At 37.7% G+C, this 25,605-nt stretch overlaps 1 protein-coding gene across 2 annotated transcripts in view; it reads left to right on the top strand.

The window, feature by feature from the left end:
- bmper (BMP binding endothelial regulator) overlaps positions 1 to 25,370 on the top strand; it is a 36,451-nt gene extending 11,081 nt beyond the window's left edge. Inside the window, exons 3-16 of one of the 2 annotated variants that reach the window (XM_072393774.1) lie at positions 6,601 to 6,700; positions 11,056 to 11,138; positions 11,801 to 11,891; positions 12,741 to 12,823; positions 13,989 to 14,088; positions 14,684 to 14,793; positions 14,988 to 15,122; positions 15,864 to 15,968; positions 20,344 to 20,389; positions 21,100 to 21,263; positions 22,082 to 22,283; positions 22,365 to 22,707; positions 22,895 to 23,025; positions 24,071 to 25,370. In XM_072393774.1, coding sequence (XP_072249875.1) covers positions 6,601 to 6,700; positions 11,056 to 11,138; positions 11,801 to 11,891; positions 12,741 to 12,823; positions 13,989 to 14,088; positions 14,684 to 14,793; positions 14,988 to 15,122; positions 15,864 to 15,968; positions 20,344 to 20,389; positions 21,100 to 21,263; positions 22,082 to 22,283; positions 22,365 to 22,707; positions 22,895 to 23,025; positions 24,071 to 24,252 — 1,875 coding nt within the window. In that variant the 3' untranslated portion in view covers positions 24,253 to 25,370. Of the gene's footprint in view, positions 1 to 6,600; positions 6,701 to 11,055; positions 11,139 to 11,800; positions 11,892 to 12,740; positions 12,824 to 13,988; positions 14,089 to 14,683; positions 14,794 to 14,987; positions 15,123 to 15,863; positions 15,969 to 20,343; positions 20,390 to 21,099; positions 21,264 to 22,081; positions 22,284 to 22,361; positions 22,708 to 22,894; positions 23,026 to 24,070 lie in introns of both variants that reach the window. The other variant, XM_072393773.1, reaches the window with a different exon arrangement.
- The last annotated feature ends 235 nt before the right edge of the window (positions 25,371 to 25,605 follow it).

Genomic DNA, 25,605 nt, shown 5'->3' with positions numbered 1-25,605 from the left:
CAAACAAACATTCCAACTGAGCCCTGTGTGGAAGTTTTGGGTGAGGCGTTTTACACTCAGTAGATGTGATCGATCTGAGAGGAAAGGTCAAAGGTTTTTTTCTGCCTCAACACAAACAGTAGCTGATCAATACAGGAGGAGGGATGTTTACCTGATAACCCACCCGATAAGACTGAACCAACAGTAACTCTATTCTTCTTTGTTTAATTTCACTTTATCATATTTCCCCACTGCTTATAAATCAAAATAAGTAATGATATCACAGGCCATTTGTGGTACAAAATAAAAACACAATCTGTCCTTCTGTCTTCTCACACAGTGATAAGAAGTAACTGACAAATATAAAAACTCCACTATCCATAGTGTCGTACTGACTCTGTGTCAGCTACGATAAAAAGCCACAAAAAATAAACTGAGGAATATGATTAACTAATTTAAAAAATATGGATTCAGTGTCTTCATGAGAAACAAGAACTCACTGCTGGAAGATGAGATTAATCCATTAGTCAATCAACAGAAATACATCTCCAACAACATAATTTGATTAATCATAATTTATTTACAAATACCAAATACCTGTTCTTTGTATCTTATGAAATGTTAAGATTTGTCACCATTCTAACTTAAATATAATTTTGTTTAAAACGTTTGGGTAAAAAAAGGGACAGACAACAATAAAAATGACTCTTAATCACTTTATTTGAAGTGTTTGAAATCGAGAGACTTCACACCTCTTCAAAACACAGCCAAATGTTCAAAACTTTGTCGTAACAGTAAACTGATTTATCATCATCACCACAATATAATTTTTATGGTATAATTATTATTATTATGGTTAACCCCCCCCCCCCCCCCCCCCCCCGCGCGACCCGACTGACGGATTGACGGTATAGAAAATGGATGGATGGATAAAACTATTAAAACAATCTTAGATCTGCAAATGGGAGCCTTTGTCACCCCCTTCTGGCAGTGAAGGTAATTACATAAACACGGTTCACTTGCGCTTTTGGCGTCTGCTTATGATAAGAAAAAGCCACACTGATGGCAATCTATTCCTCGCTGTGGACTGTTTTTAAGACATAATCCGTCATCTTTCTTAAGAATGAATAAACCTTTAAGAGGTGTTTTTATACGCACTCTCCATTGCTGGTTCCATGTGGAATGCCATCTTATCACAGGAAACACCAGTCTAGGACCTTTTTTTTTTCTTTCTTCTCTAAAGCAACGTCATACTCCCACTTATTGTATCCCACTCTATCTCAATCCCAAGTTGTTTCCCTCTTCAGCTCTCCCAACATCAGACATTTCTTAACCTTATTTGAAACTCAGAAAAACTGCAAAATAGTAAAAGATGTACTTTTTATCAAGCATATGTATAAGTCCTGTGCTCCAGCCCTAATTGCCCACAATATATTTAGTTATGTTTGTAAAATGAATATGACACCATCTCCATAGTGTGTATCGTCACCCGTTCCTGACTGCAACCGGTCTGGCTGGGTCCAAGGGAAAAAGGTGGGTTTAAACTTGAGGGCTTTTCTCGTGTGTTGAAACAACCTGGTCTCTTTATCTTTCACCATGTCTCAGGAAAAGCATGAAAAGTAGGAGGTGTGAGATGAAGGCTTTAATTTTGATGAAAGTAAAGAACAATACAGGAGATATTGGTAATATTTAGGTCAGTGTAGCTCTTAATAAGAAACTAGAGAGACAGGAGTGAGAAAAGATAAAGAGAAACTGATGGATTAGGTGAAATGAGAGTGAAGATGAGGATGAGTAAAGAAACACTGACACTGAGATGCAGTTACATTGTTGCCTCCTTGTGGCAGAACATCCCTACTGGCAAAAATCAAGACCCTTTAAACACTGAAGAGGAAGAAAAAGATTATTCTAAGCCTTGGATTATATATTTTTCTTTCTCAATATTTTATTGAAACATATAGTTTTCAAAACTGATCATGGGGTTGTTTTTGTGCTGTCTGATGTGATGAGCAGTAAATATGTGAACAAAGCATAAGTTATCAACAAGAAACACAGTTACATTTAAAAAACCGCACAGACAAAAATGTGTCTTTTATAATTTAGGTAATGTGTAAAGTTGACCTTTTACACCACAAAAATCTAAAGGAATTCGTATCCAGGATTATTAGTCTGAAAATAATCTTCGGTCACATGATTTAAAGAAATAAATCTGCTCCAGAGCTATTTAAATTTCATATTTTGACATCACTCATGAATGAGACATGTAGAGCAGTTAACATGAATATTTTTGGTCACTAATGTTACTGTCTTAAAAAACTTAAAACTTAACCTTCAATAATCAAGTTAGTAAATGATTGAATTGGACTGATTGCATTTGCAAATACCCTGGATGCAATCTGATTATCCAGTTTTTGTCTCTGTGATATCCGGGGATTCGGAAGCTTTACTTGAAGGTCACTTAAAGAGGAATTGCATGCCTCTTCCTCTACAGACTTTGTTGTTATTAGATGAAAACCTTTGGTTCGGTACATTTTAATAATGGATCCTGGAAATGGTTTGTCAGCCAGTTCACTCTGAAAATAATAGTAGTGTGAAATAAAAGGATTTTACTGGATGCTGGTTGAACAGATATGTTTGTGTGCCCCCAGACTCAAATACAAAGCCATTATCACACTTACTTTCTCTTTGTATGACACAAGCACTCTTATGAGCATACCAGTGCTCTATTACTCTGTGTGTGTGTGTGTGTGTGTGTCTGTATTGTGGGGGGTGGTCGTCATTCACTGCAACAGCCAGACATCCAGTCAAGCGGCCTTGGTGCCGTGGTGGTATGTTGAGTGTTTATAAGGCGAGGTGACCCAGTGTGACCATTGACCCCAACACAACGAGGGTAGCAGCGGAGTGGGTCACATGTACTAACACCACTTTGTGCTAATGGATAACAGGATAGAGAGAACAAGGACATGACCTGCAAGTTTATTTGACCAAATTGTCCTTCAGACTTTAAAGGGCCATTCCAGGGTGGTTTTATGCGTTTTTGTCAGGTCACATATAGATGCATCCACCTAGAATTTCCTCTCCCAGTGAAAGGCCAAGCAATTTCCAGCCTATTTCAGCCATAGATAACTCATGCCTAAAGCAGCCAGCTATTCTGAATGGTTGTATCTGTATATATTTTCATTACCGCAGCAAACTTAATCTGGCTTTAAACACTATCTCTAAGTGAAAAAATTCCTTTCCATGGGAAACGAGATCTCATTGTTCCTTTTTTCATCTGGAATTCTCTAAGGTGTCAATCTCAGTCGCTGAAATGGCACTGATGAAACTGTAAAAGCTTCCAAGTTTGCTTCTGTATGTTACAACTGAAGACAAACCTGTGCATCTCTTCTAGTCTGTGTGGAAGTTTTACAAAGTGTCACACAGTTGGCGAATTGTATGCAGTGGGAAACAAAACATTTTCAAAACATTTTTTCATTGCAATATGTTGAATAAGTACTGTGATAAACAAAAGCATAGCTTTAAATTGAAGATAGAACTTTAAAACATTTTGGTTGCTGTATGGTATCACATAAACACTATCATTTTCCTTTGTTTTGTTTTTAATTTCTAATCCAAATTTTAATTAAAAAACAAAACAATTCTTTTTCTTTTTTTAGATTACTCATTTCCACCACTTTAGTGATATGACACAACTTGTTTTACTGGGAAATTTGCTGTATTAACCTACATTCAGCGCTTTACTGTTTCTGCATAAAGATACAATAAGATGGAACTTTGGAGCATGTGCAGAGCATCCAGACCCATTTGATTCTAGCTGAGCATATGCATGCAGAGTGACTCGATCCCCAACACATTATCTGTGTGTGTTGGTCTGGTTTTAAGAAGCTCAGTGTTGCACAATTTCGGTCAGAATAACATCTTTACATGTGTTCTAAAAGTCTGGTTTTGTTTGGACTTGCACAATAATTTTTTTCTAGTGTTGTGAAAATGTGCTTAGTTTTTAGGTTTGCAGTCTGCATAGAAATGTTGTGGTTCTCACGTACGACACTTTCAGAAAATGTGTAGAACATTCCAGGACTGCAGTACATCAGTACAACAGCTTTACTTTTGACAGGTAGCTTAGGTAACGTTCAAGGCTTATGTTAAGCCATTCAGCAAGTTCAGTACTTTTACTCAAACCAGCAGATTTTCTTCATTTAAGGACTTCTGGAGAATTTTATTTATTATCTTATTCATTAATCTTCCTTCATATTTCAATAACATCTTCGCTGTGAAGGGAGTCTAACAAACATGTTTATGACAACAGTCATGCAGATCCTAAGCTGTGCATCGTCTGCTTCTAATTTGAAGCCAATTACATATTTGTCTCAAAGGTTAAAACTGTAACTCTTTGACTCTCTGTGAAAAAATACAGACTACATCTCTTATATACTATATCCTGTTCTGTGGTGTTCATTTGGCCAAATTCTCACCCTTTGGGTCTGGATCATCTACAGGTTTGACACAAACCATTCATGGTAAAATGGAATAGAAGATATCACACACTGGTTGACTTTTACATATTAAATTCTATAGTCACTAAACAGTAATTTAGCTTGATACAGTCTCATTCCTCAGTTGTATCAGACCAATTTCACCAGAATATCATTTTTCTTTTTATTTCTTTCCTGTTCCTCTGACTTATTACACTTCCTCTCAGCCTTCTTTCCATCTCCGCTCCGCTCCTCTCCTCCCTCCTCTTCTTTCATGACATCATCTGTCCTCAGTGTGGTTGGGGTTTAGTTGGAGCGCTGCTGCTATATTAAACCATCCCGATTTATTTTCGCCCTCCTTTGATCCGTCCTTGTTAGAGCCGCCTGCCGCAGTGCCACACGGCCACGGGACCTGCCAGCCTCCACTTTATAAACCCTCCTAGTGTGTAAAATAAAACACACTCTGCATGAGGACAAAATCAGCAATAAAGGCAGGGTGTGAAAGTCGAGTGAATTAAAAAACACAGATTCTGTTGAGTCCCACAGTGCAGTTAGTGGTAATGACGGACACATTGTGCAGTGTTTCTGAAGGCGACGGGAGGATTGTTGAGTTGGTGTGAAAATTCACAGCTATGATGTGAGTCACATTTTATTTCTCAGGCTGCATACTCCAAACCTGTGATGGAGTTGATACCAGAGCACTGAGTTGGTTTATCTGTAAAAACATTGTTTAATTTAGAGGAATTTTAGCCGTACTAACAGAACGATTCTACAAATGGTAATGCTGATCTGTCAATCCAGACCGAGGTATCATAGAAAGGTTTTGGGTTGATAAGCACAGTTGTTAGAGCTGATACAGCAGTTGGATGACTGGTGAAACATCAAGGACCAAAAAGAATTCTAAAAATCTTGACAGCCCTGAACTAGTTCAATTTAACACCAAATACATCTGTATTCTTTGTGGTGCTGCTAATACCGTAATATGCTCTTTGTCTAATTCCTTAAAGGAAATAGCTGATGATGTTGTTTTACCATCAAATTACTAAAACCTGTCTTGAAGAGATTAAAATCATGTTTTCAATTTTGAAAAAGAATTGGACAGCTCTTTTCTCCACACGCCTATTGTAATAATTAAATCTATTATTATTTACAGTCTCATTTTAACCTTCCATCCATGTATCTGTGATCTTCATACCCAATTCTTTTTTCCATTTCATGTAAACATTTCCTCGTCTCTCCATCAGATGCTGATAATTTAATTTTAGTGAAGAAAACTTTCCTTTCAGTTCCTTTATAAATCAATACAACCACTTTCTGGTGTCCCACTGAGCAAAGCACAGCTGCAGATTTTTTTTTTACTTGTTTTTCTCAGGAGCGCCATCATTTTTCTCCTTTGAGTACAAACTTGATTAAAGAAAAGAGAATGGAAAAAAGAAAAAAAAGCTGTTTAGGGATAGATTGTGTAAATAGGGGAAAGTGCTGTGATGAGTTTCCTATCCAAATACTCCATCAGTTATCGCTCTGAGTGTGTTGATGTGCTGTTTTAATGAGGGATCAAACCATTTCCACAAAGTTGCAAAATTCTAAAGACTCAGTAAAACTTGTGCATTGATGCGACAACAAATTGAAGAAGTAAAACTGAATTACAGCACAAGTCTTATTCTCTACACTGTTCTTTAATGTAAACTGTGACTAAAGTGGCTTTGTCTAGACGTCATTGTAGATTTCATTGGAGTTTAGTCATCTGTGTGAGTTTAGTGCTTTTTCTCTCTGAGCTCAAGCGGAGTAAATTGTATTGAAGGAATCTTCCATCTAATGCATAATATTTTTCTATAAATATCCTTTAATTGCATCTTTTGTTTGTGTGTGACTCTCAGGTGTCATTCATAATAAGAAAACATGTAAAAGAAATCTAGGAATTATGCTGACAGAAGTTTAAGGAATTAATTAATTCCGTAAACTTTTAGTCGCTAAAAAAAGTGACTGCATAATACAATGTTTTCATTTCCACAGGGAGATATAACATACAGGGTAAACGATGAGAAAGTAAAAATGGGAATCTGATATAGATTAAAGTTGAAGTTTTTACAAATTTTGGAGGAAAATTCCATTTAGAGATCAGTGCTCTCTGCCCTCTGTCTGTGTCACGCAGGATGGGAAAGCAGACTGTAAACAGGAAAAATGCCTGCTTGTCTCTGAAGACTGTGCTCTGGTGGTGAAGCAGACTGGAGCCTGCTGTGAGAGGTGTAAAGGTAAGACAGACAGGTGGACAGACTGACAGAGGATGCCTGTTTTACTTTGTTTTTGATCATGATATTACCGTATGTCAACAGTCATGATAATTATAATGAACCTCAGATGTTTTATTGTAGGGCTGTGGAAGCTGCAGCTGTGCGGCCCTAATAGGGGACTGTAATAACGCAGAAACATAAAGATGCTAACCAAAGTCTCCCAGTGCACACACACACACTCTTCAGGGACCACTTTAATGCATTGTATCTAAACATCCAGGCCTAAATATGACCTGTGGGAGTAGATTTGGGATTTTTTGCCTCACATAAAGGCACATACACACAGATGTAGTGTGGGGAGACAGTTTGGCTGCTGGAGGGGTTCACCGTTGGGTTTACGGGCAACAGAAATACAGCTGCTTTATGAGCCATAAACTTTTCAATATATCCACATTCCTCATCATCCTCTTCTGTGACAGCTTTTATTTTCTCTTACACATGCAGGGGTATATATTAAAACCCACACTCCACATGAGCAACATCATCCTGATTATTTGTTTTAAAGCAAACAGAGCCTCTTCGAAGATTGATAGAAAACAATTACTAGGCTGATATCACAAAAACAAAACAGATATGTATCTATTTAGACATGTCAGATGAACTTTCATGTTTTTGCAGTTGAGCATACAGCATATTACCCATGTTGAAATAATCCCAGTCCAAACCCTAAATTTGAATCATATCTGCACGGTGTTGCAAACGTCAACATAATTTATTCAACTGTGTACCCTTTATTAACACATGTATGTATCCAGAGGTTTTCATTATGCATACACCGTTTTACCACACCTAAACTCCATTCAGTGAGGATGTGAGAAAGAGATGCAAGGATGGAGGAGCCAAAACTGCCCAACAATTAATCTTTGGTTCCTTTGTGTCAGCCTGAAGCAATGTCAAAATGAATGCCAAGTGTCTGCTGGCTTTATGCACTACCTAACTTAATAAAAGACTCTCTTATAGGATACACCTGTGCCTCTTTGTTCCGCTGAGAGCGGGAGGATTTACAAGTCTTGGGAGTATGTGATGCAGCATAAGTTAGAGTAAAGAAAAACAGCCCATTACTAGATCCAGATGATAGGAATTGATTAATTAATCTGAATAAACTAACTGGCTCTTGAAAGTGTGAATATGTAGTTTAAATCTTTTTCTGTCAGTAATAATGATAGTACAGACTCTAAAAGCCTCACAGCGATAAATATAACTTATTCAGAGGGATGGATCGCTCCGCTTGTATTAAGTTTCAAGTTACTTGTATGGTTCCTTGGAATCATCTTAATGAGGCAATACTAGAAAATGGATACGAAAAATTAGAAAAACTAAAAAAGAAAAAAAAAACTCTTAATCGGTTTGTTCTCCGTGAATAACATTAAAAAGTCAGTGTATTTCATTTTTGAGAGGCTTTTAATTTCATTAGCTTTTGTCCAGAAGCTATTGGAGGACCAGAATCTCCTGCACCAGCTTCCCCTCTAAAATAAACCCAAAAGCCCCTTAAAAGTCCTCACTTTGGAAGAGGCTGGCCCTGTACTTATGAGGCCATGTGGCTCCATGGAAATATAAAAACACAGACACCTACTCCCCAGCTCTCAGCAGGGGCGCGGTCCTTTTGTTTGCAGTTCGCTGTTTTATGACGCAGCACTTCATTAAGAGAGATGGAATATGTTCAGCTCCGACACAGAAAACCCCACGTTGTCACGGCAGCCCGTGTTAGTTTGTTGTTGTGTGGTTGCCTTGTGGTAACTGTGACCAAATTTAGGACCCCTCTGTGTCTTTTTTATCTGGAAAAACACATTAATTTCTACTTGTCATATTAGTGTTTTTTCACTTTTTAATGAAATCATACTTCCAGTGAAAGAGAATAGCAGTCAGATGACATCAGAAAAGTTTATTAACTGCCTTAACAAGTTTATACATGCTGCAGCGTAACAAAAGTCCAGTTTAAATAGATTAATTAAAAAAAAAAAACTTCAAAAAAGGGTTTCTAGGAACTATTTAACACAAAGAAAAAGTCCCTTCATTACCATTATAAGTAAATTGTTTAAACAATAAAGAGATTTGTACCTAATAAACTAAAAAATAGAATAGAATAGAATAGCACAAGATTTCAGACTTGGCAGTCTTGGTTGACTCTACTACTCACATATTGTTCCTGGTCAAGTCCAATGTTATGTGGTCAAATTTAAAACTGTCATTAATAAGTCCAAATACATTTATATTTTGTCATATGCAGTAAAGTTAACTTAAACCCCATGGAATGTCAGTATTTTAAAATTTTAAAATGAATTGTTATGCTCAAATAAGCACGAATACTTATATTAAAACTAGGAGAAAAAATAAGCTGTTTCACATAAGACTATAAAAACTTGCTACTCTCTTCTTGTGGCCTGAGCAAACAACCTTACAACTAATACACTTTGGCTTGTGGCATTACCTTTTTAAAACATTTTAAAGTAGTGAGAAATGTACAAATAAGTGCATAGATCTAGATAACTCTTATAAAACTACTGATGCTTTAGTAAAAAGCTTTACTCGTTTTCATTATGTAATAAAAAGCTGGTGTTTTACATACAATCCTCAAGCTTCATTTGAGCTTCAGTCATTGAGCAGAGGCTTTTGATTATTTCTGCTTCAAGATTTCCTTCCATCTTCGAAAAGTTTGCTGAGTGCTTTTCGTTGCATGTTTCTCCCCATCACTCGAGCCTCTTGTTTACCATCTACTCTGTTTAAATTTCTGTTTTTCAAAAGTCTTTTTAGGAAATGGTGTGTCTTGTTTACAGAGCAAAAGTGACCTCCAAACAGATCCCCAAATCAGACCCAAAATAATACAAAAAACGCAGATATATAACCTCACACCACATTTTCAAATTCATCCAGAGATATTGACAAATCTCTCTTGCTGGATGGAGAAAGCTATGTTGTCAATTCAATCTGTGTTAGTGAGTGTGTGAACAGGATATGAGTCTCTATGGAATCTCTTGCTATCTAATCTCATCTTTTTTTTTCTAAAATACTTTATGTGCCCCTGCAGCATTGATAGAGTATAAGAGGGTTTGGTTTACGAAGACGAAAGTCGATCAATGGCTGTGATCAGGTTACATCGCATGGAAAGTTAAACATTGATCTGATCCCGGTTACTGTAAATGGGATGAAATGAATAGGCTCTTCATTCAGGAATGAGTGGACAGTGGTCGACAGCTCAGTGGCTGTGACTTACAAAGAGTCATCTGGCCTATCAGTTTGGGCATTAGGTACCATTTGGTTAACTAAATGACCAAAACACCTTACCGCTGCAATATGGAGGTATGAGGTAGAGATGAGTGTATATTCACACCTTTTTATAACTTTTAAGTTCAAGGAGTTTATACATCCACATAATATAGATATAAATATAGCTATAAATCTTAACAAATATGTAGAATTTAATTAAAGCCACAAAAAAAATGAAGATTTAAGTCTACTACTGTGCAGCCGCTTTGCTTTACTGAGTGAGAGAAAGGAGAGAACCAATCCTGCTGCTACAAATCTTTCATTTGTTTTCAGATTTAAAATAACATCAGCTAGAAAATGTCACAAAACAAGGGTGTCGGTTTTGAATGAAAAGTGTTTTTGTCTGTTAGATGCAAGCTATTTTCAGAACATTTTACACTAACTATCTTTTAAAAATCAATGAGGATAAAATTTTCAGGCAGCAATTTCAGAAAGTGTTTGGGACATGTCTCCCATACTACTTTTGTAAACTAGTAATGATGTTATATTTCCTAACTCGTCCCACACAGCGGTACAACACAATGTGACATTATATAAGAGGGCAAAGAAGCGATTACCATAAAAATTCCTACATTTTACTGTGTGTCATAAAACTCTATCTGACATTAATACGGACAGAAAAACGTAGTTATAACTCTATCTAAAGAAGTGTACCAGATGTTTTTACTTCCTGAATCACAATTTAATATTCTTCTTCATTAATAACAATATTGTGAACATTACTTCTTTCTATCAAATTTAAATATTCAGGTTGTTGTATTATTGGCAAGACACAAATAATTCCAAGTTTTGTCTGAGAGTAGAGAAAGTGCTTTTTCATCAAAACCTCTTGAAAATTTTCCAAGAGTAACAACAATTTCCTGCAGTAGATTTTTATTTGCAGCATGACCAGAGGTTTCAATTTGTCTCTGAGTATCATCTTATGCAAAAATACAGCCTGGACTTGACTACCCATTGATTGTAAAATCTTCAGACAGAGGTCTGAAATGAAAAGAAAATGTATGTTGAGTGAACCCTCTGCATGCTGTGACAATCTTTTTTCCATCTCTCAGGCTGCATGTTAGATGGACGATCCTATAACAGTTCAGTTTCCTGGACCAGCTCCACCAAACCCTGCATAACAAGACGCTGTCAGGTGTGTATGTGAGACAGCTACTTTGACTGTCCACAGATGAGAGGTGAAACAAGTGAATGGAGTTATGATGGGTCTAACTGAAATATATGATCTTGGAAATGAAAAACATGCAGATGTGCTGTTGTTTGATGAAGGCCACAGACACGGGGAGGTGTTAAGTATGGAAGGATGGAGAAGATGAAGAAAGGTATCGGTGATTAAGTGATGTATGAGTGACATATTGAAAGAGGAAGGGAACTAAAAGAGAAATAAAGACATGGAAGTAAAGGAATATGGGACATAAACAGAGAGAAAATAATGGTATGAGAAAAGGAAAAGGAGGCAGTAATTATAAAAGAAAGGAACACAGGAAGGTGAAATGGGGCAAAGAAGAGAGGAAATGGGTGGACAAGGTCAAGCTGAAAAAGAGACAGGGATGAAAGAGATGGTTATTTCTGCAAAATGGTTCAAATAAGTATCAATGGTGGAGAAGGGCTTCAGTTGGATGAAAATATGATGGGGAAAAGAACGGTAAGATTTAAGAGAGGACGTAGCAAAGATGGAGCAATGGAAGGTCAGATAAAAGGAAATATTGATACATGGTATGAGAAGGAAGGGAATTGGGCATGGAGCAATAATAAACATTCACATTCTGAAGACTACATTTCCCCTGTTTGTACCAGGAAGGTGTAATCACTGAGGCTGAGGTCCAATGTGTCATCCACTGCAAGAACCCCAAAATCCACCCAAAGAAGTGCTGCCCCACCTGCCCCAGTGAGTACAAATTTTATATTAGTGTCTTTCTTTGTTTATTTCCCAAAAATGTATGAACTAAAATTCAACCAGGGTTCCTGCACCAGATCAAGAAAGTATTCGTCTTTAGTCAGATTCACTTGGAAATGTCTTATAATTAATGGAAAATCCTGTTTACTATTAAGATAAGCTTTTTAAGCTTTCAGAAAAAAATTAGTGTTTTCCACTCTTGAACAAGAAAATAATAATCTTCCACAGTCAAATCACCTTTATCAGGCTGTGTAAGTGACAATGATTTTAAATCTAAAAGTAAATTATGCTAAATTTGTGCTAAACATTCAAATGGAGCCCTGTGATAAATTGGCGACCAAGATGTACCCTGCTTTTTGCCTGATAAAAGGAGATGCAGATACAAAATATGGATAGATGGATATTCAGTGGATTATATTCCAAATCACGTGAAAATACCATATGATTCAATAAGTGAGTACATGTCAGAATCTGCCCCGGACCTGCGAATATCATATTTAATCTCAAACTGTGTCTGTGTGAGTTCAGGAAGTTAGCTGAAGAGTGTTGTTTTACTTTCATGTACCTTTTATCAAGTGTTTTGAATTACTTTTAGAAAGAACCGAAGACCCCTATAAGGGCAAATCATGTCATATTTTTGAAAATGAAAAAAAAAGACAGCTTTTATGCAAAAAGTCTAATTTACAGGAGCTCGAGATGTTTAGAACAAAATACTTACAATTTCTTGAACTCAGTTCAGAGGCACTCTCTGAGGAGACAGGGAAGGTGTGCATTCACAAAGTGTAAGTGAAAGTAAACTTAATGATATTTTTTCGTTGCATGTAACTTTTCTCTGTCCAGGTTGTATTTTTGAGGGTCGCCTGTATAAAGAGAAGGAAGAGTTCAGTCCAGAAGGAAAACCCTGCATCAAGTGCACGTGCACTGTGAGTACACACATCATGTACATTCTCACCTTTGAGCAGGGACTCTGTCCTACAAATTAGTTAGCTTTGGAGTCTCCTGGGAGTCACAAATATTTGGCTGGAACAACATTCTTCTCTTTGGTATTTTTCCCGTCTCAATTCCTCCCATGTACCTCTTTCTATGTGTCCTCTGTCCTGTGCTCCCCCCCCCCACCCCCCAACCCCCTTAGACAAACAAACTGTACAGATATGTCCATAAACACATGGAAGCATTAATGTGCTGACACCTAGTTGGAACACCCTGTAAACCGTTGTGACAAATACACACACATACAAATTATTAGTTCGTACCACTGATTTACTGAGTTAGCTGAGTTAACGATGGGTAAATGTGTTTATCCATCAGTAATTCAGAAGTCCTTTTTGAGCTTGGACTAAAATGCAGACTGTTTATCATTATGGAAAATAAATGACTACACCGTATTCATCTTTATTTGGTTAAGCTTAATCAATGAAATTTACATATTTCTTTAAAGTTTTTTGACCATGACCCAAGCACCAAACACTAGTTAGTTTAAAATTAGTAGAATACAGGACAATGGGAAACGTAATCAGGATGTTCATAACCTAATTCCTGACAATATGAAGTAAGGGAATAAGTGAATAAGTAGTATGGATATATATCTAAAAACCTTTCCCATTTCTTAATAGTAAGAATCAACTGGTATTAAACTGGTCACTTTTGACTGGAAAGCACTGACCTCTAAGAGTGCAACAGGGATATGTGTTGGGACTCCTTCTTTTTTGTTGTCTGTGTAAATGATTTGACGAGTTTGACTAAGTCCGATGCATATCTTCTTTTGTGGACAATACCAAAATAACGTTTAGGACACTGGCTGCTTCTGCCAATTTTGAACAAATTCTGCTAAAAAAAGGATAATCTAAATAGTTTTAAAGAGGATTTGCGACTTCTAGTACTAAATAGTTTATATTGTTATGTTTTTGTAGTTTGATATTCTCACATTTGAATACTGTAGATTTCAATTCACTTAGATAATTAAGAATGTGAAGTTACATATAATTTGAAAATCTATTGGTAAGATGAAACGTGAATGTAGTGAAGCTTTGTCTTATCTTTTGCTGGCAGCCATTGCCTTTTGTTTATTAATTTGTATTGTTGTTCCAGGGGGGGCGGACTCTCTGCATGAAGGAGGTGTGTCCTGTGCTTTCCTGCCCTGCACATCTCAGCCACACCCCACCTGGACAGTGCTGCCCCAGATGTATAGGTAAAGACCAGCAACTGGACAACGTTATAAAGCCGCCACATTTGTTGGAAAAACAGAAATGGATCTAAAGATTTTTGTTTTTAGGTGTTTAACTTTTCTTGTCATGTTTCATATTTGGCTTCCAGCATATCAGTTTTTTTTTTTTACAAAAAACTTGTCTCTGAGAATGTCCAAATGACACCTTGTAATGGCTCAACAATGACAATAACAATATATATATATATATATATATATAAATTGCATATCCCACTTAGTTGGAGTCAGAACACACACAGACAATGAAACATGTAACCCTCTTTGAACACAGAAAAACTAAGCTAATGACGCTGCTGGAACCTCTGAAGGGTTGTATCAGACAACTTTACAGGCCTGTAAAGACAATAATTTAAGCAGCTGTTCATCATTATGTCACTTTAGAGCCAATTCTCATCTGGTCTGTTCCAGTAACTAAGTTTCTCTAACTTTCACCACATAAAAGTTTTTTTTTTTGTTTTGTTTTTCTGAACAACCTCTGAATAGCTTTTTGGATGAATGAAGTGTAAAATTATCAAAAAATTTGTGCTTTCTTTATCTGACTGTATTTTTCCTCCTCCAGGTCAGAGGAAGGTCTTTGATCTGTCTTTGGGAAGCTGTCTATTCCACAGTGAGGTCTATGAGAATGGCACTTCCTTCATACATGACAACTGTACCACCTGCACCTGCAAGGTATCTACCTGGATAGCACATTCTCTGTGTTTTTCTCAATTTCAATTTTATTTTGAGTAGAATTTATTCTGCTACTACTTTAAGAGTTGTTTAACTAACATCCCTAATCAAAGTCCCTACTGAATGACTAATAGAGGATTATTAGATTGTTTTCTAATCTATAAACTCCTTGGCCATGTCCTCATTTGTCTCAGGATTCAACAGTGGTGTGCAAAAAGCGGTGCACGCGACCAGGTAGTTGCCAAGGTGACCATTGGTGTGATGAGTGTCTGTCATATGTTAAGGTGGAGGAGGTGAAGTATTGCAGAGTCCGGAACAAGATCTACAGGGTAAGGGATGTATGGATGGATGGATGGATGGATGGATGGATGGATGGATGGATGGATGGATGGATGGATGGATGGATGGATGGATGGATGGATGGATGGATGGATGGATGGATGGATGGATGGATGGATGGATGGATGGATGGATGGATGGATGGATGGATATATTGGATAATTAGTAGAATAAATGAATGACTTGACAGGCAGAGTGATAAATGTATGATAGCTGGGTGGATGGATAATAGACATAGGGCTGAGTGCATAGATAGATAAATTAATTAAGTAATGACTGGTCAATGGAAAATCAAAACACAGAACGTAGTGTATAGTTAATAAAAAGATTAATAATAGACATATCAGATAAGCTGCATTTTGGATGGAGGGACAAATTGAACAGTAGCTACATGAATTAATAAATTAATTCAGTCGATGGTTGGATAGATAACTAGTTAAATAAGAAGGAATGGATGTGGAAAGGTATAGAAGATGTATGTATGGATAAATGGACAGATGACTGGAAGATGGATCAAATGATGGATGGTGGGGAGATAAATGGACTGATGAATGAATGTACTGTAAGGACAGACAGACTGATGGATGGACATATGGATAAGATGAAAGCCTAGAGATATGAATGGTTGGACAGAGTGATGACCAAATGGCTGGATGGAGAGATGAATAAACGAATAGTGGTAGAATACTTAGATGCTTGTGTGATCCTGTTGGGTCTTTTCATCCCTGTAGGAAGGAGACATGTGGTCATCGGTCAACTGCACTCTTTGTGCCTGTGTTAAAGGAAGCATCGAGTGTCGCCCCAAACAATGTGTTCCAATCACCAGTTGCCCCTCGGTGAGTGACAGTGGCTTTCTTCTACTTGCAGGTTACACATCTGGAAATCCTGATTGTTTTAAGCAACCATTCTTTCTTTGTTGCTGCTTTCTTTGATTAATTTCCTCTTTCTGTCTACCCAGTCTGACTTTCGTACTTTACAACCCATGACTAACCCTCAGTTGACATGCATGCATGTCTCAGAATAGTGACTCACTTAAATTTAATGCCCCAAAAATACTGGAAACTCCTGCATTTAAACAAATACACTGTAAAACAAAATACAACCAGTCATTGCAATTTTGGTTTGAAAAGTATCTCATTTCAGACTGACATTGAACAACAACTTTTTTGAGGGAAATAGTTATCATGTTATTCCAAAATTAGTCGTAAAATATGTTTGGATCAGACATATTTAGAAGTATAGAAATCAATATGGAACCTCAATATTAGGGGGTCATTTTTTCTCATTAGAGATCTTTCTTACGGCTTATGCATGCCATGAGCTGTAAATCTCAGGGAACTGCTGGCATGAAAAAAGTTTGCTCTGCGTTCACCTGTCGCAGAGGTCGCTCTGAAGTCATCTGTCGGTTGGTGGGTGATGGAGTGGATTCCTTGCATACCACCGGCTGGTGGCGGTCACGCAGTCAAAGCCTGTGTCAGAGTTAGTCCAAGTTCACACGCTTCCAGCAGTTACAACAAGCCCTCACCTGTTGTTTGCGGTCAGAGCAGGCAACTGCAGAGGGAAGTTGGTGGTCTGCAGCGAGTTTTGTCTCCAGTGAACATCATTTGTTATGTCAGACTTTGGGATCAAATATTATGTTTTTGCATGTCCTTTTTCATTTACAATACTTTGCTAGAAAGATCACAGAAAACCAGACGTCAGTGACTGGAAATTACTATTATTGAGATGTGAACTATTTTTGTCTCAAAAAGTGGAATTTATTACTAAATTAGTAGCATTTATAGAAGGAATTTGAGCACACCTTTCATGTCCTCTGTCAACTGATAAGTTAAAGAAGAAAATATAAATGTTAGAGCTTTAGGGGTTTATCTTACTAATTTTGGCTATAGGAAGTTTAAGCAAACATTTATGTTTGACAAGATTATGCCACACTTGCCTATTGTTAACGTAGTATTTCAGAAAGGGATCATTTTAAACAAACTTTGTCTATGGTATTTTCACAAAACACAAAGTTTACTATAATACAAGAAAAAATCTAACTTTTTATTTTTTCTTCCACATTTTATTCTAAAGATGGTTACAGAGATGTTGGTTCTTATGTCAGTAACAAGCTTACTTATGCAGCCTATAAACATTTCAAAGAGGCATTACTTCTGGTGTTAGCCACCTTTTTTGATTTATGTAGAAATAGAAAGAAATATAAAAAATATGAAACTATGACTCTAATATGACAGCAAAATGATTAATTTCAAACATAATAGACCCTAAATCTCCTAAAATGCCGGGAAAATCTAACATTATGGTTGAAAAATTCTACAGCACAAGGATGTAACTTTCCAACATTATTAAAGACAAATTAACCCGCTTGCTTTTGGTTTCTGTAGTTGAAAAATAGAGTTATCAAACTCTGTCCTCTGTAATACACAGACAAGAGTACCACCAGAGTTCAGGAAGGTGAAAAGGAGAGTGAATGCAGTGAGTTGCAGAGTAAAAGCAAGAAATCATACAATTAAACACGTCAAGATCTCCACACATTTACATCACAACAATGCAAAGTGTCAAAAGGGTGGATTTTACAAAAAAGTCTTCTTTCAACATGACAGATCCTGATTGTGTATGTGTGTACCACAGATAGGAATAAAGGAAGAGAGCACAGAAGAGGCAGGAGACAGATACTCCTCACATGCAGTCATCTTCTGATGTCTACACACCCTCACAGTGTGAGAAGTTCACTGTTGCATTTAAAGTATTGTCAGACAGAGACACAAGAACCCTGCAGAGGAGGCTGTAAAACTCACACCAGACTCTTAAAAGTAATCACAGCACAGGCTACGACATTGTTTGTGATTGACTGCTTGTGTGTGCCTCAACATGCTCTGACACTGGCGGACTTTGGTGCGAGTGAAGACAACAGGACAGAAACAAAACAAGACTAAAAGTTACCTACATGCATCTCCAGTGTGTGTAGATCCTCGTTGCTCAGTAGCACATGCATATATGATAGTGTGATGCAGGCAATAAATGCATCCACAGATGTTAAAGTGATATCAAAGGATGAAATCTGACATGCTATCTATGCTGTGGATTTGGTGGGACTCCTTTAAAGTCTTTGCATCCACTATAAATCCAGCCTTACACATACAAGCACCACCCTGGGCGTCATACTTTAACTTTTCATTGCTTTACATGAGGGAAATATTCCATCCTGCAATGAATTTGGATGCTGGTATTGAGCAAAATTTACGAACATATCAATCCTATTGCACCACACTGCACCGCAATTACCTAGGGAAAACACAAACCCAAGGGTTACATACACAATCTAACCCATCAATTTCATTACTAGAAATATAACATTAGCTCTAGCTCGTTGCATGCAAGCTTGCACACCTGCCCTAAGTTATCACAGTCATGTCTCTGTCACAGAGGTCGTCACAGCCCACATCAACCTTCTGAACACACACCCATGCACACACTCTCCCATGCCGTCCTGCGGTCAGCAGCAGGTCGATAGAGTGTGTGAGTTCTCTTTGGAGACAGTATGTCTCCGAACAGCCTTTTGTCTGTGTTACGTTTGAGTGACAGCAAAGAAGAGGTTCCCTATATTTAGGCCCCTGAAAACCAATCTCTGTCACTGTGTGTGCGTCTGAATGTGTTTGTGAGTGTGTGTTCTTCTCTGTGTGTGTGTCCTCAGCCTGTTTAAAGGCAGCTCTCTTCAAAGACTGAAAGTGCCCTTTGTGCAGAGGTTAGAACTCTGGAGTGTATATTGAGCGTACAGAGAACGTCTGCATGCGATGACAGATGAGTGGTGTGTATGTGTGTACGAGGAAGACAGAAAAAAAGAGTGTGTGGTGCGCACTTAAGAGAACCGATTCCAGTAGGCTAGTGCTAACATTCAAAAGGTGGCTAAGATTAGAATCAAGTTAATGTTGTATTTTAAACATTCAGTTGTGATGGTTTAAGTTGAAGTCTATATATCAGTGAGGGTCCTCGCAAAGATAGAAGTACAATGTGTTTCTGCTCCAATAAATGGCATCCCTGAGGCAACCAGAAATTGGTGTGTTAAAGACTCCTCTGATCTGCACTTCTTATGGAGGCTGAAACATACTGGACACACACACATACAGACACCCACACACACGGAGGGTCCTGTTTCACAGACAAAGTTCAGCAGTTGGAGTATCAGTATCTTTGTGGCTGTCCTGGTTTGACTGTGAACTTGTTAAGATGCAAACTCTTCCGTTACCTTCATGACTTTGATCAAGTTATGTGAATAAAATGTGTTTATCAAAAAATAAGTATGAACAGAAACACACACATTTACATTTGCACACATGCTACTTTGTCAGTTTTGGGAAACAAATCAATTGATTTTGTGAGTTAACCTAATGTGATAGCCAAAAGACATCCCAAATTTCTATATAATGTTGTGTTTTGATATTAATGATTGTATACAGACAATTAAACATGTCATCAAACTATGTCCTCTAGGATGCTAACAACAATACAAATATTCACATTTATAAGGCTTAAAGTGACAAGTAGTTATGGAATGATAGGAGAGCCACAATAAAGGAATCAGTTTGCAAAAGAATAAAATAATAAAACAGCAAATATAAAGAGGAATTCATTTTAAAAAATCCATAAGGATATTCAGAAATATAAAGGGAAATAGATGAAAGAATAAATGAATGTGGAAAAAGCCTTGAATTAATTAATTATTTTGTTACTTTTTAACCGTTTGCAGAAATGAGGCACATACTGCAAAGATGAACAATGATTATTGTGCAAAGTACTCTTGACACACTGTGTTTAGTGCCCATATTCAGAATGAACTGTTGTTGTTTCTGCTTCTCTCACTCTGTCTGTGGTATTTCACTTCAGTCATTTTATACATTTAAAATTCAAGCAAAAACAACTAAGAATCTGAAAACAATCCTCCTCATATTTTTGCTTTAGTAATTTAAGAATTCAGAGTTGTACTTTCTGAACAACTAAAAAGGTTTCAGATGTATGAGATATTTTATTCTGACTTTCTGTTTTCTGTCTCTGTTCTGCCTGTGACGCTGCTCACTATGTCTGCTCTCTGTCAAAAGTCCTCTGTTTCTTTTTATCACTCATCGTGGTCGGGCATCCTGCCATCTTTTCCTATTCTGTCAAATCTCTCTGAGAGTCATCTTACGTTGTGTGCCTGCTCCTTGTCTCTTGCAGAATAAGATCCTGAACAGAACCGGTTGCTGTCCAGTTTGCACTGAAAGTGAGTAAGTCCATCTCATTGGAGTATCCTCTGATATCAACATTTACCTAAAAAGGTCAAATCTGAAAATAATGGAAAAATATTAATGGGAGTTGATTTATTTTGTGTTGATGTGGATGTAGATCCTGAAGTCTTGATTACCTGCTTGCATTACTGTAAATTATATTTATAAAGGTAATTATAAGCTAAAACCTCCACTATAAATCGTCCCTCTGAAAAGCAGTGTAAACAAACCTCAGTCCAGCCTCTAGAATCGGTTGAGTATTCCTCATCAACTTCAGTCCAGACTGTGGTTTGCCCTCGGGTCATTTTTCTTTAGCTTTTGGATTCTTACTGCAGCAGAAATTCCCCCAAATGGTTTATTTTTGGAACACAAATGCCCCTTAAACCTCACTTGTGCATAATATAAAGTTTAGTTTCAGTTGGTAAGGCAGATGCTTTACCACACCACAGATGCTGATCCCACTTCTGAGTGAACCAGATCAGTGCCACATATTTGAACATTTATCATAAATTAGGTTTTTACTGCAGGCTGTCAGCTTACAACATGCATCTTTTTTGAAGCCCTGCAGTTCGGGTTGTCTCTTGAGACCTACTGCCCTTCCACTGCTGCTACTTTAAAGTAGAAATAGATTTAGCCTTTCTGTAACTTATTTCTTTGTGCATTTCAGTATTTTTTTTATATGAATTTGTTTCTTTTCCGTCTCCAGAACCAGGGGTCTGCACAGTCTTTGGTGATCCTCACTACAACACCTTTGATGGCAAGACCTTCAACTTTCAGGGAACTTGTCAATATGTACTGACACGTGACTGTGGTGGCATCCCTTCGGGAGGGCAGGGAAATAACATCAATAGCCCAGGCTCCAGCTTCACGGTAGGATGGGAGTTTAATCTTCAAAACGTTACACAATAAGAGTTTGAGAGTCTGTGAAGCCAGGTGAGAGAAAAGAGAGATGATGCAAAACTCTGCTATACAAGGGAAAAGTATTTCTCTTCATGTTTACATGTTGCAGCTTGTTATTGCTTAAGCTTGACACCAAAGCAGTCAGCTGCTTGGACAAGCCCGATCTTTAACAGCAGGACGTTTGAGAGCTTAAGGCAGGACTCAAACAGAGGTAGGCCTGGCGTTTGCAATTGTAGCAACAATTATTCATTGGGTCAGACATACAATTAGTTGACTGTCGCCTCTGCTGATTCTTGAAAAAGTAGAACATTGCTCAACTTTCCACTGATGGCTATGCTAGCAAAGCAGAACAATGGACCCAGAATTAATTTGGCAACACAAAATTTCACCCCAAATAAGAATGTGTGAATCCTGCCTAACACATTCAGCATCTTTTTATATCTGGGTCATAGCTCAATTCTTAACTGTGGTTTTATAAGCTGTTTGTTAAATCACTAGACCTTATCTGCAAAGGAGTTGCTGTAAGGCACCTTCAGTGAAGTTAGGCTAGTATTTTTTCTCTGTTTTTTTTTAATATGTGCTAACGTCTGCTTTCACAAACTATTGGACTATTCACTGTATGACACACATTGCCAAGAAAAATATTTTTCTTTTGATGTGACTGCATGAAAATGTCTATATTATAAATGAAAATATGTATCCAGAAAGTACTATATCTTTTTGTAATAAATTATCACAGCAGCTCATACTTTAATCAGTTTTAAATTCTGTTATTACTTTAATTCCAGGTGTTGGTGAAGAATAATGCTCGGCGGACTCGCTCCTTCTCCTGGACTCAGTCTGTAGAGGTGAGGTTGGGCACTTTGATCCTCAGCCTGCACCAGCACCTGACGGTCCGGAAGAATGGTACCCGTATCGCCCTGCCCTACCATGGACCTGGGGTGCACATTGACCTGGATGGATACCTGCTCAAGCTTACCACCATTGCAGGTCAGCAAACACAACTGCTTTACAATTAAGAACTATATCTAAACTTTAGCTAATCTTTGTTCCTTAAACCTCCGCCAGCAGGTTTGGAGATCACATGGGATGGTGACAGTTTTGTAGAGGTTGTAGCTGCTCCTCATCTGCGTGGACGTCTCTGTGGCCTTTGTGGCAACTACAATGGTCACAAGCGCGATGACACCATGGGCGGTGATGGCCAGTTCAAGTTCGATGTGGACGAGTTTGCAGAATCGTGGCGAGTCGAGGGAAACGAGGTTTGCTCCCAGCAGCATCCACCTCGCAGGCCGACGTCCTTCCTATGTCCGGGAAGTGTTAAAGTCAAGTTTCGGGCCCATCGGGAATGTCAGAAGATAAAGTCATGGGAATTTCAGAAGTGCCACCGGGTGGTGGACTTTAGCCCTTTCTACAGGTGAGGACGAGGCTGTGTCAGCTGTACAAAACAAAAAAAACTTTAACTTTAAAACTAAGAGAGCTAAAGTTAGAATTGAAAAATAATGTGAGGATGTTGATCAATATATTCATCCAAGGCTCTGACTGTCACTATTAAATATCCCGTCCCTAAAGCTGGTCTAAACTAAACCAATAACCCTCTGTAGGTCATGTGTGACTGACATGTGTGAGTGTCCAGTCCATAAAAACTGCTACTGCGAGTCCTTCATCGCCTACAGCCGAGCCTGCGAGAGGGAAGGAGTGCCCATCTTATGGAAGCCAGACAACGTTTGCATGGGTAAGTGACACCACCCATAAGCTATCACATTTGGGAGGAGCTCAGGACTATTGGGAGCATATTCAAAACCCAGCAATATAGACTTACACTTGCACTTATATTCCTGTTTATCTCTTTAGTGTATTATAAAGGTGCTTCAGAGAGGTGTGAATTCAATTTGAAAGATCTCTTATTATGCGTTTTGGTTTTCCCTTTTCCCTTCAATGTGTTTCCGTCAGTCTGCAATATTAACGTAATACAATATTAACCCCTTAAAGGATTTATTGTTGGAGTTTTGTTATTGTTGTGCTGGCTAAATGTATCTAATGCACTGCTCAAAGGGTGTATATTCATATATATCCTTAAATCAGCTCAACTTTACCGTTTAAATACAGTTTAAAGGCAGTAACTGTACTTAAAAAGACAAAGGGAAACCTATCCAAGTTGCAAAAACCGATAAAATGAAATACATTGATAAAACATCTTGTGTATGATTTACTTTATGTGATGTTGAATTTTCCCTCCTCTTGCACAGTATTGCATCAACTGTTTATGATCTCATGCTGTTTTTGAATGGCAAAATGTTATTGTTGGCTTTTTACAAATATCAAGTGTTTGGTAATAAAGGTACCAGGAATATCCAAGTGAAATTCATATCAGCATCATCAAAGCAATGAAGATCTAAGGCCATGTTTAAAATGCATCTACAACTACCAGCATTGCTTGAGAATAGCCCCATAAAAACTTTCAGCTTTCTGAGAATTGTCACTGACCTCTGAAACTTTTATTTCTCAGCCTCTTACAAAACCGTAAAGATAAAACAAAAATATCCTTTTTTTTTTAGTTAAGCCTTGGCTTTTATAGTCATTGACTTTATTTGTATTAGTATTTTGGGAAAAAAAAATCCTGGTTAGTGAGTTTTAAAAACGATGATGGGACATGAACCTCACATGAAGCTTGGTGTGGAGACACATGGAAACTCCGCTCCAGGTCTGCTGCATCCAGTTTTAATGGTTTACACCTTAACATCCTCTGTTACCTTTTTGCTCTCTCTTATCTTTACCAGCCACCCAGTGTAAACATGATGCTGTGTACGACACCTGCGGTCCGGGATGCACTAAAACTTGTGACAACTGGAATGAAATTGGACCGTGTAGCAAGCCCTGTGTGGCTGGCTGCCACTGCCCCGCCAACCTTGTGCTGTTCCAAGGACGTTGCATCAAACCCACAGCCTGCCCTGGACGGTGACCTTTATTTCCCAGGTGGGAGGGGGGTTAGGTTAGGGAGGGTCACCTGTTGTGTCCAAAGCAGAGGGCCAAACTAGCCAAAAAGCGTTCAGGACGCTAAAGTGTCTCGAGTCTACAGATCAGATGCACCAAGGTACTCAGGGTCCATAACTTGGCAAAGAATCATGTCGGAGTGATTTCAGAGTCAAAGATACAAACTACGGTGATAGACTGAAGGGGACGTGGATGGAAGGCTGACAGTTGTCACAAGATTCAGCCTCTGATGTAATGTTACAACACCAGTTACCACCACTAAGAAGAACTGAAATCCCAAGAGAAAACTCAGGACCCCATCTGGAGATTTTTAAATCTGAGGAACATTCAGCACATTCTCGTGGATCCTCAGGAAATGGTTTGGGCCAAAGGACTCCTACAAGAGCCAATATGGAGCCCAAATTTCTCTTGCAAACACATTATTATGGAAAACTGAGCATCTGCATTTCGAATAGCAAGACTCAATTTTGAGAAACTCTCTGATACTTTATCGAGCTGCCCTCATGATCTCTGTTCCATCATTTCATACTGTAAGCTAACCAGATTTATATGAGACAAGATTTCTTTTATATTATTATTATTGCTCTAATTATTAATATTTGTTGTTGATATTGTTAATTTATATCAGTCAATTGACATGTTGTAGCAAGAGCCAGAATCATGAATATAATTTCGTTACAGATGATTTAAAGGGAAACAAGAGCTATTTATGTATTTGTTGTGTACCTTTGTGTTACTGTTTGAAGAGAAATGCCCAAATGTGACTTAGTTGTTGCACCATCGCAGGGAAAAAAGTACTGTATTGTATTATGCTCCATGTACAGGTTGTTGTGGATAGTACCAAACTGAAGGTGTTCATGTAAACATATGTTTCACTTGACCATGATTATTTAAGACCAGCAATATAATCTTTTCTCGAAGTTCATTTTTGACTACCGTCTCAACTCTGTGAAGTGCTGAACAAACATTTTTTAACAACCAAAAGAGAAAAATGAAGTAAAGCTTGATTCATACATGAAATTGAATAATAATGGCTACACAGGAAGCAAAGATCAGTGTACCAGAAATAAAGATTAAATCTGTAAACGACTCGGGAAATAAAAAGAGGAATAAATAAAAGATTAAATAGTTCTAGAAAAATCTGGCAAGAAAAGCTTTTTTCTGATTTTTTTCATTTCTGTATGTAGTAATTTATTTAAATTTCCTACATTTCTATTTTTTTAATGTATTCCGTTATTTAATGGCCAACTGTTGGCATTGCATCTTTGCTATTGATAGCGAGTTTCCAAAAGCAACAGGGAAAACAGTAAGAAAAATGACA

Source organism: Leuresthes tenuis, unplaced genomic scaffold, assembly GCF_036924035.1.
Source record: "Leuresthes tenuis unplaced genomic scaffold, fLeuTen1.0.hap1 SCAF_10, whole genome shotgun sequence".
Classification (NCBI taxonomy): Eukaryota; Metazoa; Chordata; class Actinopteri; order Atheriniformes; family Atherinopsidae; genus Leuresthes; species Leuresthes tenuis.
The sequence above is the reverse complement of the archived record's forward strand: the minus strand, read 5'-3'. Positions and strand labels throughout refer to the sequence as shown.